This window comes from Glycine max, chromosome 20, assembly GCF_000004515.6.
Source record: "Glycine max cultivar Williams 82 chromosome 20, Glycine_max_v4.0, whole genome shotgun sequence".
Lineage (NCBI taxonomy): Eukaryota > Viridiplantae > Streptophyta > Magnoliopsida > Fabales > Fabaceae > Glycine > Glycine max.
Genome location: NC_038256.2, coordinates 37,389,487 through 37,404,411, shown reverse-complemented (window position 1 = coordinate 37,404,411; position 14,925 = coordinate 37,389,487). Strand labels below are relative to the sequence as shown.

Here is a 14,925-nt window from a genome sequence, read left to right as displayed (position 1 = left end):
TTCCACAAATTCGAATCTTGCTAATAGATAGAATAGCTTCAGGGTCTACTGATGGGATTGGGATAAAATGCACTTCATCATAGATTTAAATCTGGGTGCAAAAATTATATTAAAAAAATGGAGTATAATTAATTAAATCAAGATGCATTTATACTTATATTAACACAACATTCTATTTGTATTATTATGTTTTTTTTTTCATTTATCAGGAATATTTATACATATCCATATAAACTTGTACATATTGACTTATAGATTGTCCATCTGGCTATAAGAAAAGGAAAAAAAAAGGACTCAAAGAAGAAGAAATAAAAAAAGGATAACATTTCAATTTTTTTTAAATATATTGGATATTAAAAAATTAAATAATATAGGAAGAATAACCCTTCTTTCCTCTGCGCGCACACACACACACATTCTGAATTTTCAACATATTTTTTTTTTCATTTTTTAAAAATAATTTTTGAAATAATATAAATAAAGGAAATTAATAAAATTAGAGAAGATTATAAATTAAAAAAAATTAGTTAAAAATATTATAATGTTAATGTATTTAAATTTATAATTTTCTCTAATTTTATTAATTTCTTTTATTTATATAATTTTTTAAAAACTATTTTTAAAAAAATTTAAAATAAAAAAATGAAAAATATATGTTGAGAACTTGGGTTGGGAGAACCCAAATTCTCAATGTAAAAACCTAATTTTTTTTTAAAATCACAGTGTAAATTAGGATTGTTTAATTCGAATTTATATTATGAATAATAAACATATTGGTGGTCTAAATAATGGGAGAATTGTATATTTTGGTAAAAAAAATAAAAAAAAATTGTTGTATATATGGGTAAAAAATCACCTTTCCTTACCCAAGGCGTTCCTTGCGTGCGAGAGGGATCAGAACGAGACAGAGTTATCTCAAGTTCGAATCTTTGGAAAAATTTCTAACCTCGGACAGATATTTTTCACTTGCGTGAACCGTTTGAGAAGCCAAATTACGATATCTGAGACATCAGAGAGCAATAGTTGCCGTTCTACTTCTCAACCCTTTTGGTAATTTTCTATTGTTTATTATTTTTCTCCTTCTCTTTTCTTTGTTCCGTGATTGATGCATGTTGAACGAATGAGAATCGATTTCTTGGTACTCATATAAGCATTTCTTTGCACAATTGATGGGTTCAAGCTGGAATTTCAATTTAGCCACTGTTGCCTAGCCCCTGTTTGTGATAATGCTTAACTCTCTTCTTCACTCTCTTAGCATAAGAACATGTTATGTATTCAATTAATAATGTATTTGTGAATAGGGAATGAGGGGTTTGCGAAGCCTTGAGGTTTGGAAACTGGGAGTTGTCAACTATTTGGATGCATTGAAACTGCAGGAAAAACTGGCCTTGGATAGAAAACTTCATAGGAGATGTGATACTCTTCTGTCTTTGCAACACCCCCCTACATACACTGTTGGCAAAAGGCAAACTGTTCACAATTTGTTAATCCCCCAATCAGAATTGGAGAAAATTGGAGCTGAACTTCACTACACACAAAGGGGAGGAGACATTACATTTCATGGTCCCCACCAAGCCATCTTGTATCCTATCATATCGCTCCGTGACATAGGACTTGGCGCTCGAAGTTTTGTAGAGAAAATTGAGTTAACCATGATTAAACTGGCTGCTATGTATGGTGTGAAAGCTTGTCCTGGACAAAGTGGCGAGACTGGGGTATGGGTTGGAGAAAGGAAGATAGGTGCGATTGGTGTTCGGATATCAAGTGGAATCACTTCTCATGGAATGGCATTTAACATTGATCCTGATTTGAGCTACTTTAAGAACATTGTTCCCTGTGGAATTGTGGATAAAGAAGTAACATCTTTGAGAAGGGAGACAGATTCTGTCCTTCCTGAGGAAGAAATAATACAGGAGCAGTTGATTTCATGTTTTGCAAGAATCTTTGGTTATAGTGACCTGATCCGGAAGGAGGATGCTTCAATATTTTTTGATAAAGAAACTGAATGAGATTCAGCTAGCTGATAATTGTACAACATTTGTTTTTTTCTTTCGTTCTTTGAGAAATCTTGTATGATACATTAATTGGCCAAATCCTGTGCAGTCTGCATTTGTTTCTTTTTTTTATTTTTTTCTGAATTTTTGTGATAGACTGATAGTTGATAATCATAAACCTAATTCAATAGATTGATTCCAATAATTAAATAATATGTTGTGTGTTGAATGATAAAAACACATTACTTAACTTTATATATTTGATAGTTTGTGACTTTTTTTTCCTTCTTCTCCAGTGACTTGAAAAGTAGATATAATAGTCAATTTGGGTGTAGTGGCGATGAAAATAATGCATCTTTACAATACTAAGATGTTGATTCCCTCATTCTCACACTCATCCTATCTTTACACGAGTACTGCACGTGTTAAATAGTGAGTGAGTACTTGGTAGGTAGTGTGTTGTGATGCTAACATGAGTTGGAACATGGAAGTGATCTTGACTTCATGACCGTGTGTGCTAATTGCTAAATAATGAGCTACGGTATTGCTGTGGCATATTTATTCCTCTTAAGATCGGGTGTGGAAAATCAGACCAGAGATTGTTGTGTTGAGACTACAAATTTCAATTAAATTTCTTTTCCAATAAGAACAAGTTTACTTCTGTCACGTGACCAAACAAATAGCAAAGCAAAAGGCAAAGTACCCATAAGGAGAATTATGGACTTTCTGATGACAACTTAGACAACAAGTTTATTTTTTGGATCATCATGATATTGATGTGATATATTTATTAATTTTGTTAATAATTAATTTCTACCAGGAAACTTAATCGACCGTTAGTGGAGTCTCTCCTCCCAATCATATTTTTTTTATTCATAAGACTCAAACTTGAAACCTTACTTAAGAGGATCAAGTCCATGACCACTCGGAAAAATGACTTGTTGGTTAAGACAACAACCTCATGAATCAAAGTCACTTGCATAAACAATAAGTGACAACTGACGGAAATTAGCCAACATAAGCAAAACAATCAACCATGTAGAAAGGTGCTTTCGCATTCAAGGGGAGCTGCTCCAGAACATTATTGATGAACCAATTTGATTAAACTAGCCAATTAATCTATAATTAAAATATTTCGTTAAGGTTGCTAGTGCAAATTCTATTTTATTATTGCTGACATGGATCACATGTTTTTTCTCGGCTGAAAGAATATTTGAAGCCGCAGTCTCACATGCAAGTTTGATTCTAAACGAGTAAGACATTTTGATTTAAAAACATCCATTATTAAAAGCAAAATTTTATTCCATACCAAATTTAAAAAAAAACGAAAAGAAACCCACATCCTATATTAAAATATCTGCGAGAGACCTCAAAACTGTATCAAATACCATACAAAAAAAATGGTTACATACTTTAATGGAGCAAATCCAGCTATTTATAGAAAATTTACCTTTTCTGTGTATAAATATCTTTCATAAACATGATGTGTATATAAGTAGAATTCGTAAGTTATTGAATTCTATACAATTATAGAATTGCACGCAAACTAACCAGTTACAAGTAGGAATATAATGAACTCACTATAGTGTTTTATGTCGTGCATGTGGAGCGGAAAATGATGCTTCCCTGGGAGGAAGATACTTCATGCTCCTGGAAAGTAATCTTACCCTGCTAAGTTTAGCTGTGCCTGTCACACAGAAATACAAAATAATAATGTAAGATAATATGGTCAAGAATGTCAGCAAAATGAGGAAAGGAAACCCATTAGATATCATGTTATTAGTCACATGATATAATATTAGCATGTGATGGAAAGATTGTGGAAATGTCAGAAAAGTATGGGATTTGATTAAGGATCACATGATTAGCTCCTTCCATTCCATGTTCCTACCCCACAACACAACAAAGATGTGGCAGGTTAACTAATCCATGCATCATCCTTCTCCTTCCTCTTCAATTCCCTAAATCTGAATCTTTTACACAGCTATTGAGTATTCATTGGCTGAAAAAACCTTAAATACGTTTCATTTCATCCTTTTAAAATAGTGCAAGCTACCTAAACCTCTTTGTTCTCCATTGTCCATCATAGTCTTCACTCTTCAACCACCAACAAACAATAAAAAAAGATTGCTACACCTCAGATTCACCACTGTACTTCTCCCTTCTTCTATCTTAGGCACAAACTACAACATAAACAAGCCTAGAAACTTTTCTATGGGATAGTTCCAAGCACCAGAACTCCATTCTTTTAACTATCTTCAATTGTTGATTTCACAAGACCCTGCCATGAGAACCACTCAACGTGCTTTGGTGGGTCTATTTGTCTTAATTCTCACGCACTTCATCATTTTCTCTATAGTTTCAATGACTACTGAGACTAGAAGTAATCTGATAGGTAGGTGCCCACCACGGAAGCTGCTAGATCGTGTCTCCTACTTCTCTGCAAGTTTAGATAAATTAAAAATAGTTTATGAGGCTCCTCAGAGATCAGTAAATACAAGTTTAAGGAAGAATCCTCCAAGCAACTCAAACCCAACCCATAACAAGTGACTTTGATTTCATTTATGTGTGGAGATCTCAATTGGAAGGAGGAATTAAGTCTAATTCATCCCTTTCTACATTTTTGCAATTGGTCAAGCTAACTGTTGGATAGGTAGGAAAGCTGGTTTTGCAATCAATATCACATTTTTTTACTTAGCTGTTAGGACTTTGTTGAATTTTACTTTTGTTTTGGACCACAGTAAGAGTTCTTAGTTGATGTAGTAGGAACTTTATGTAGCATGGTTTTGTACTTATGTTTTATTAGGTTAGATCACTAGTTGGAAGCAGGTTTCTGACAAAAGAGTACATTTTTGGTTTAGAGATTACTGAAAATAAAATGTGTTCATTAGTTTCTTTGTGGCAATATTAGAACTTTTACCTTTTCCTCATGGATCTATCTAACATTAAAAGGTACTCCCATCCATCTTTCGATGATGTTCTGACTTCAGAGTACTGATACTGAAAATCATCCCTTAACAATCTGATCTTGCAAATTGCCCACTCTACCTTTTTGAGATTTTTCTCACTTGATCTACCCTTGGCTGCAGTATAACATCAGCACAAATGACAAGATAATATCTCAATCTTTCTTGTTATTTACTGGTAACTTGACTTATTTCTCCGACCAATAACTTCACTAACTATTTAGTATTTATGTAACTAATTATCAGGTACCAATAGGGACTGCCCCCCCGAGTATGGATTCACGAATCCTCATTCTTCTCTTTATTCATATGGGCTTGGACCGTTAAACTAGAAAAGGAACTCAGCCCATTCAGAAAATGGATGTCTTAAGTGAGACCTTAAACATCTTAACCTCCTTTATTATTTATAGGTAACATGACTTATTTCTTCAACCAACAAGCTTAACTAACTCTCTATGTATTTATGTGATTAACTATCTAATAGATATTTATCAAAATCACTTGTATATGTTTTATGTTGGAGTATGAGAAATAACATTGTTAGTTGTAGGATTTTGAAAACAAGAATAATCAACCATGATGCTGCAAGCCACTTTATTACAATCATTCAACTTTACACATGCAATGACTGCTTGCTTCAACAGAAGCATAACATTTTATGCACCCACTTTCACATGAATGGCTTCCAGTGGATTAGAGGATATGTAACAGTTACATCATAATCGTCATGGTGCAGTGAAATATCTACAACTCCTCTATTGTCTGCTGTGGCAATATGAGACCCAGTTCCCCACTCCTGAATCAGCTTGCACACAACGTCTCTAGCAGCAGTATTTTTGAAAGTCTCATCGGCTAGCATCGTGGTGTTGAAACCAGCTTGTGCTGGACCAGAAAACATTATAATCCCTTCAACAGCAGGATGAGAATAAGACTCTCTTAGTACCTCTTCCAAGTACTCTGCCTACTCAAGAAACAAGAATGAGAAAAGTAAAGGTAATGTCAGTAACCTGGCTGGTACGTTGAGATTTCTTTTTTTCTTTTTTTCTTTTTTTCTGACAGATAACAAGATAAATTTGGTTTATTTTCCATTAAGGAATCTTTTAAAGGAACTAAAGAAAAAAAAATCGATAGTTTAATTTCCATGTTCTATCAATGAAAAAAAATCATTTGCACTATCAACCAATCATAAATTATTCCAGGTATGACTTTACTGACAAGTGACTTTGATTTCCATGTTCTTTACTAACATTCTAATTAAACTCTAATTTTTTTTACTATTGGTGTGAAGCATCCAATTTTACGGATGACTAATCTCCGCCGTAAAATTGGCTAACCATCTATAATAGACTTTCCCCTCTCAATCACGTTTTTAGCATCTTTAAGACTTGAATACAAGACCTTGTTTAAGGGATTCAAACCCAATTTCACTCAACAAGTTGGTTCAAGGGGGATAAGTTTATTGGAATATTTTCTGATGTTGAGGAAATACCTGACTAGGTTGTGGATCCACACTTGCTTCTGTGAGCCATATTGGAAGTACAGTTGTAGCAAGAAGATCAAGACCTGACCTCATATAAGCAAGATTTGGTTGGCCACTGGCAAAATGTCCTTGCAACCCTATTGCTGCTGACATTCCAGAAACTCCTGGAAATGACAGAATCTCCTTAAGTATCTTTATATATTTGGCTGGGCAGGAAGCCTCATCCCCACTAGCTATATTCAATGATGTTAAACTCATTCAGGAACATCTTTGTATTTGGATCAAGCTTGTTATCTGTTGTATATGCTGCTGAAGAGGCATTTTCACTGAATTTGTCCTCCTAAAAGTGGAAGTGGATATTCTCATTCATCACATCCCATGCAATCAGTTCTCCTTTGTATCTTGAAACCACAGATTTCATACTTTCAGCTGCTGCTTCTCCTGATTTCTCAGATGATAGGGTCTTAACCCATTCTGGCTGTTGTTTTGGATTGTCCTAGAAAATGTTATGGCCCCTCACAGAAATGCCATTCTCTTTGGTAAATTTCATCATGGCATCTGGGATAGTGTAGTTTTCCTCTGTACTATACCACTTCATCTCATTGGTGAAGGATGTCATGGTTAAATATATTTTTATTCCTTGAAAAATATCATGGTTTTTATTTTAGTCTCTACAAAAAATTTCTAGAAGGTATAAATCTAGAATGTATTTCACGTCAAAAAGAATTTCAACTGGACTTGAAAAGGTTGCAACTATGCTGCCTTTTAGAAGGGTCCAGCGTCCATGCTTTGCTACCCTTGGCCACCTCGTACCATTTCACTTCCATTTGTTATAAATATAACTGATACAGTGTCACTTCCTTCACTGACCTGAAACCAAGCTGAATATGGGGAATGGACAAAAATTAGTCATTCAAAATGTTTCTGAAAAGTAGCGGCCAAAGTGGCAACGTTCCTCAAATGAATGCTAGTGAAAGAGATGTGATATAACTCAACAGTGGAGAAAGTGAAGTTACCAGAAAAGGTGTAGAACATTACATTCTTAAGTTGGACTTTCTGAGAGAAACTATCTAATGGCTGTGTTCTGTTGTTGGCAACAATGAATCTATTTCCTTCCTTCGACACTCCTCCTCGATTGCTCCTTTTCCGAATGCTGGCCAACCCTCTATGTTGTGATCAAATCCTGGATTTACAATTATGCCTCCTCCATACTGTGCTCTCTCAGGTTCTGCCAAGCACTGCTTGTTTTCAAGGCAATGGCAACACAAGTAAGTTTGTCTATTAATTGATGACAGAAACTAACACATACCCATATTTAGTTATAATATAAAATTATGGTGTACTATGGAATTTGAGAAGGTAAACATGGAAAACATTTTGCAACTTTGAAAGAATATTCTAGTGGACATTTTCCAGGTTACTATCTATAAACTATTGGTGAGGAAGTGTTATTGCCTTTGTATTAGCAGAATAATCATAAGACAAAGAATGGACGCCAAGCCCTGCACATGTTAAGAAGATACATTCATTAGTTAGAAATGCTATTAGTGAATACTTAGCTGACATTGAAAGAGAGAGAGGGAAGGGACAGTTAAGAACCTGAGATCAGTAAAAGGTAAATGGTAATGAACAACAAGTTGCAGTCTTCTGCAGCAGCCTTTATCTTTTCACTAATCAACTAAGTTTTTACACAGTAAATTATCATGTTAGTAATGGGGGTATATATTGACGCTGGAAATCATCAAATATCAAGAACCTCCCCTAGTATTATAAAAAAAACAAAAAAAATGCACCTTCACTGGTTGTAATAATTAACTAAAGATAAGTAAATTAAGTTTGAGCCTGAAAATCACCTTAAATTCCAATTAGGAAAAATAATAATTATTATATATATAGAGGGGTACCAAATATGAAAATTCTAAATTAATATGAGAAATAAGAATTATAAATTAATTTAGACCATACAAATACAAATATACATGATCAAAATTAAAAGTTGGTTAATTATTACATTATTACTACTTAAAAAGTCATATATAAATATGCATATGATGTATATATTTAAATTTGATGTTATGTAAAAATGTATTATTTCTGCGCAATTTATGCCATAAAAAGGGCTACTTTAACTATGTACGTAAGGCTGAATGTATTTAAAGGAGTTTATAACGGTTGGTCTACATTTACAGTAGTCATGCATGCCGAAGTAATAAACTGAACTGGCGATCCAATCTCAATGACTGTTCATCAAAACGCAAAATACCAAACATTACAACTCAAGCAAAAGGCTAAATTAGCTAGACGAAACGTTAAACAACTCTGGTCATTTTTTTTTATTACAACTCAGACCAGTTTATTAGATAACTGAGGAGTTTGTTTCTTAGGTTTCAGTGTATATATATATATATATATATATATATATATATATATATATATATATATATATATATATATATATATATATAGCATTTATTATTTTTTTTACACCCTAAAATAATATTTTTTTTTTATTTTGGATTAATTGTATTTTTATCTCAATTTTTTTATTTTTGGCAAATTTTACTCCTAACAAATTAATTTGATGTAATTTACCTCCAACTTTTAAGAAACTTGCAAATTTTACCATCCATCATTTATACATTAATAAGGACAAAAATTGGAGGTAAAATTTGTGGAAAAAATAAAAGTTAGGAATAAAATTAACCAAAAAATAAAAAATTAGAAGTAAAAAGTACAATTGAGCCTTTTATTTTTTATCACATCAATCGTATTATTTCTTTTCCTTTTTTATCTCTATTTGTTACACAAGTTTTTATTAAAAAAAATATAACCTGACAAGTGTTTATGGAGATGCTCATTCTTCTCCTTGTTCATGGCTTGGCCCATTAAGAAAATGGATGTCTTTAAGTGAGACCTTAGGCATCTTAACCTCCATTATTATATATAGGAACATGATTTAACTAACTATTATTGTAACTAACTAACTAAAATATATTTATCAAACTCATATGTACATGTCTTATGTTGGAGTGTGAGGAAGATCATTGATAGTTGTAGGATTTGGAGAACAAGAATAATCAACCACAATGCTGCAAGCCATTTTATTACAATCATTCAAATTTACATATGCAATCAATGACGGCTTGCTTCAACAGAAGTATAACATTTTATGCATGCATTTTCACATGAATGGTTTCTAGTGAAAAATCTTTCTTTACACTTAGATTCAGCGTTATAGGGGAGTGGATTAGAGGATGTGTAACAGTTACATCATAATCTCCATGGTGCAGTGAAATATCCACAATTCCTCTGCTATCTGCTGTGGCAATATTAGGCCCAGTTCCCCACTCTTGAATCAGCTTGTCCACAACATCTCCAGCAGCAGTATTTTTGAAAGTCTCATCGGCTAGCGTCGTGGCGTTGAAACCAGCTTGTGCTGGACCAGAAAACATTATAATCCCTTCAACAGCAGGATGAGAATAAGCCTCTCTTAGTACCTCTTCCAAGTACTCTGCCTACTCAAGAAACAAGAATGAGAAAAGTAAAGGTAATGTCAGTTAGTCACATATATTGAGATTTCTTTCTTTTTTTTTCTAATTGATAAAAAGACAAAATTGGCGTATTTTGCATTAAGGGGTCTTTTAGAAGAGCTTGTGAAAATAATTTGATGAGTTTAATTTCCTTACACTAAGTGAAAAGATTTTTATACTGTGAACTAACCAGATATCATCCTATGATTTTTAAGATAATCATTATAAAAGTGTCATACATCATAATTTGAGATTGTAGACAGCATAAACAACATTTACACTGCTAGTACATTCTAATTTGATACATATAAGATTTTTGGCTTATTTTAATGAAGTTTTTGATAGATTTTATCAAAATAAATAAACAAATTTATAACATGACTCATTGTGTAATGTAATAAGCTGAAGTTTCTGTTGCAAGTTATAGCTAAATGTTCATGAAGGAGAAGTTTATTGGAATATTTTCTGAAGTTGAGGAAATACCTGACTTGGTTGTGGATCCACACTTGCTTCTGTGAGCCATATTGGAAGTCCAGTTGTAGCAAGAAGATCAAGACCTGACCTCATATATGCAAGATTTGGCTGGCCACTAGCAAAATGGCCTTGCAACCCTATTGCTGCTGACATTCCAGAAACTCCTGGAAATGACAGAATCTCCTTAAGTTTCTTTATATATTTGGCTGGGTTGGAAGCCTCATCCCCACTATATTCAATGGTGTTAAACTCATTCAGGAACAACTTTGGCTCTGGATCAAGCTCATAAGCTGTTGCATATGCTACTGCAGAGGCATTTTCACCGAATTTGTCCTCGTAAAAGTGGAAATGGAGGTTCTCATTCATCACATCCCATGCAATCAGTTCTCCTTTGTATCTTGAAAGCACAGATTTCATTCTTTTTGCTGCTGCTTTCGTTAAATCCGCAGGTGATAGGGTCCTAACCCAATCAGGCTGATATTTTGGATCATCCCAGAAAATGTTATGACCTCTCACAGAAATGCCATTCTCTTGGGTAAATTTCAGCATGGCGTCGGCAATAGTGTAGTTTTCCTCGCCTTGCTTTTTCTCTGTACTATACCACTTCATCTCATTGGTGAAAGTTGTGAATTTGAACCTTGACACAAACCAACTCTGGTAATCTTCGTTTGTGAGGATATAATGGTTCATTCCACATCCAAATGGGAAGTTCAGCTTTATTGGTCTGGTGATGACTTTAGCTCCTTTCAATGCTGTTTCGTTTACATGAGTTATCTGGAATCTCACCCTCCTCTTACGTACCTGCATGTTATAGATCAAAACTCATTATTTGTTTTTCCTTTTACAATTTAGGCTAAAATACTTTATGGTCTTCATCTTATTTTTAGTTTCAGTTTGGTTGCATAACTTTAAAAAGTTCTACTTTAGTCAATTGTCTTTATTAGACTAAGTTGATTTTCTTTCAATTTGTCACAGTAATTTGATCACAGCTCACTCATGAGAAATTAAGAGAGATGTCATGTCAAATGAAAGGAGTATATTGACAGAAGAATCAATTTGGTCTAACAAAGACATTTTAAGGGATCAAAATGAATTTTTCAAAATTTAGGTAACCAAAGTGATACTGAAAAATAAGACTTGGAAAAAATGTATATTGGCCTACAATTTACTACTGATTTTGTCTAAGCTATTTCATCTGCTATTACTTTCATACTCTTAATGACCACGTGCTTGACTAACAACTGCTGAATTTCATTTTAGCCCAAAAATAAATGCAATGATTCTTCCCCTGATGTAAACCACTGGGATATATGTGAAAGTGAAGAAGCATGAGCTATCATGTAAATTCCAACATCTGTAAGGGGAGAAGGATTTGCACTAACTTACCCTCTCAATGCTGGCGTCTTGTAGTGATCTCCACTGCTTTTTAGTGAATGGTTGTAAAGAGATATTGTCTGCCCATATTTCCTCAGCTGAATTCTTGCTCTACATGGTTGGAATAAATTTTAGTTAACATAACAGATATCTAAATACACACAAAAAAGGATCTCACACAATTCTACAGCACGTATAATTCCTTTAAGTATTAACAATTATATGCATTTTATAGCCACAAAAAAATAAAATTGCATGCTCTTGAATGAGAACCTCCAAGAATCATAGTTTGCTTATTTAAAATAATTTAATAAATATTTGAATACAACACGTAATTTCACTTTCACTTTTCAGTATTTACACATGAAGCAGCTAGTTAGTGAGTATTAACAGCTAACCCTCTGGAGCACTTTTAAATAGCACGAAAGGTTTCTGTCTGGTGTGCATGTTATTTCAATTTCAATAGAAGAATTAAGTGAGAACTGAGAAGAGTGATAACAGGGGCCCTTAAGTTTTATACTTGAGTTGAATTTTGAGAAAATATGCAAAATAAGACAAGATGATAGGCATAAACTTTACAGCTGAAACAAAAATAGGTAGGTTTAAATATGTTTTTGGTTGTTGAAAACTATCACAATTTTTATTTTAGTTCCTGTAAAAACTTTGCTGAAAAAATAGCAGGTATAAATCAAGAATGTATTTTACCTCAAAAAGAATTTCAACAGGGCTTGAAAAGTTTGCAGCTATGCCGCCTTTTAGAAGGGTCCAGCATCCATGCTTTGCTATCACTTGGCCACCTCGTACCATTTCATTTCTTTTTGTTTTAAACATAACCGACACAGTGTCACTTCCTTCACTGACCTGAAGCCAAGCTGAATGTGGAGAAGGGAGAAAAACTAATCATTCAAAATGTTTCAGAAAAGTAATGGCAGCATTCATCAAATGAATGCTAGTGAAAGAGATGTGATACAACTCTACAGTGGAGAAAGTGAAGTTACCAGAAAAGGTGTACAGCATTCCTTTCTTAAGTTGGACCTTCTGAGAGAAACTATCTAATGGTTGTGTTCTGTTGTGAGCAACAATGAATCTATTGCCTCCATTCGACATTACCTCCTTGATTGCTCCATTTCCAAATGCTGTCCAACCCTCTATGTTGTGATCAAATCCTGGATTTACTATAATGCCTCCTCCATACTGTGCTCTCCGAGGTTCTGCCAAACACTGCTTGTTTTCAAAGCAATGGCAACACAAATAAGTTTGTGTATTAACTGCTGACAGAAACTACCACATACCCATATTTAGTTTGGTTAAGTTATAACTTAGAAACTTAAAATTATATGTAGTCTAAAATAAGAAATAACATGGAAAACATTATGAAACTTAGAAAGAATACTCTAGTGGATTTTCCAGGTTATAGTACATGAAACTATTGGTAAGGAAAGTGTTATTGCCTTTGTGGTAGCAGAATGATCATAAGACAAAGAATGGACACCAAGCCCTGCACGTGTTAGGAAGATATATTAGAAACTCTTAGCTGGCACTGAAAGAGAGGAATGGAAGGAACAGATAGAAACCTGAGATCAGTAAAAGGTAAGAGGTAATGAACAACAGCAAGTTGCAGCCTTCTGCAGCAACCTTCATCTTTTCACTAATCAAACAAACAAGTCCTTACACACTAAACTTCATGTTAGTACCAGGGGTATATATTGACGCTGGAAATTATCTCAAGTACCAAGAACTTCCCCTAGTATTTAGAAAGAAAAAAAAAAACAAAAGAAAACATAAGTGCATTACGTGTGAGCCTGGAAATCGCCTCATATGTACATAAATTTGTTTTGATGTTCTTTAATGATGCATTATTTCTATTTTTTCTATACGCTAATGTTTATGCCATAGAAAAAAAGTTTAAATGCATCTAAAGGAGTTTGTAACGGCTGGTCTACATTTACAGTAGTCATTCCAAAGTAATAAACTGAAACTGAAAAAACCACCAATCCAATCTCATGCAAAAGGCTAAATTAGCTGGACTAAGAATTAAAACTTAAAGTTTATTACATAAATATCATATTTACTTTTTACGTTTCAGCTTTTACATAGTTAATATTATTCACTAGATAATTTTTATGATATTTTTTATTTCTCTATATCACACTAATCATCTTATTATATACGTGTTTCTTCTTCTTTTTTTTGGTATATAATTTGTTATAAAAAAAATATATTATATAAATATAATTTCACAGTGTACAAAGATGGCGGAACTGGAAAACAGGGAGGGACCAGCAAAAAGAAAGGCAAGATTAGTCGTAGATGACGAACAACAACAAATTGCAGCCTTCTGCAACAACCTTGTCACTTCACCAATCAAATTAATTAAGAAGCCTTCATTTATTTATTTATGGTAAATCAAATAAGCCTTATCTAAATTTTATGATTGGTAACATGAAAATATAATAGAATGGTGCAGTGAAATAATTAAATAATAAAAAGAGTAAATTAGTAGTAATTTACTTGTTGGGATTTCTTGAAATTACATATAAATTCTCTGCTATTTTAATGTTTGCAGCAACCTCCATTATCAGATTATCAGAATATACAGTGTAATATTTTTCAAACAATTAAGGAGATTAGTATAAATATATAAAAAATGAGGAATATCAAGATAAATTTAACAAAATCTAAAGAGGTGTTTGTTTTACTCTAATATAATAAAAAAAACACCCATTGCATAATAATGCGCATCTACAAGGCATATAATAGTGAGATTAATTTTCTGTTTTAGTTTAAAAAACTATAATATGAATTAATTAAAAAGTATCCTAAATATCATTTTAAAAATAATTATCATAAAAATAAATATATTATATTTAATATTTTGTAATTAGTTGACAGTAATATTATCATTATAGTTTAATTAAATTCCAATAGTAATCGTAATAAAATCCTTATTGCATATTAGTTTTCCGAGATATAAAATCCTAAAACAAATAATTTGCTAAAGACATAATTTTTTAAATAAATAATTCACAATTTCAAAAATTATCATAGTTCAAAAAATAATTTAATCAACATATACATACAAAACAAAATTATCAAATTAAAAAACG

At 32.9% G+C, this 14,925-nt stretch overlaps 2 protein-coding genes and 1 pseudogene across 2 annotated transcripts; 1 reads left to right on the top strand and 2 right to left on the bottom strand.

The window, feature by feature from the left end:
- Positions 1-862: 862 nt before the first annotated feature.
- LOC100818934 (octanoyltransferase LIP2, mitochondrial) lies at positions 863-2,093 on the top strand. The gene is made up of 2 exons (XM_003555247.5): positions 863-1,050; positions 1,302-2,093. The coding sequence occupies exon 2, from the start codon at positions 1,305-1,307 to the stop codon at positions 2,007-2,009; it is 705 nt and encodes a 234-aa protein (XP_003555295.1). The 5' UTR covers positions 863-1,050; positions 1,302-1,304; the 3' UTR covers positions 2,010-2,093.
- Positions 2,094-6,022: 3,929 nt separating this feature from the next.
- On the bottom strand, positions 6,023-7,059 carry LOC121174359 (endo-1,4-beta-xylanase 4-like; annotated as a pseudogene).
- Positions 7,060-9,514: 2,455 nt separating this feature from the next.
- LOC100777980 (endo-1,4-beta-xylanase 5-like) lies at positions 9,515-13,824 on the bottom strand. Its single transcript, XM_003555947.5, has 7 exons — positions 13,393-13,824; positions 13,270-13,316; positions 12,817-13,039; positions 12,524-12,690; positions 11,831-11,929; positions 10,454-11,245; positions 9,515-9,955 (listed from the first exon to the last, which is right to left on the bottom strand). The coding sequence occupies exons 1-7, from the start codon at positions 13,457-13,459 to the stop codon at positions 9,608-9,610; spliced, it is 1,743 nt and encodes a 580-aa protein (XP_003555995.1). The 5' UTR covers positions 13,460-13,824; the 3' UTR covers positions 9,515-9,607.
- Positions 13,825-14,925: the final 1,101 nt, after the last annotated feature.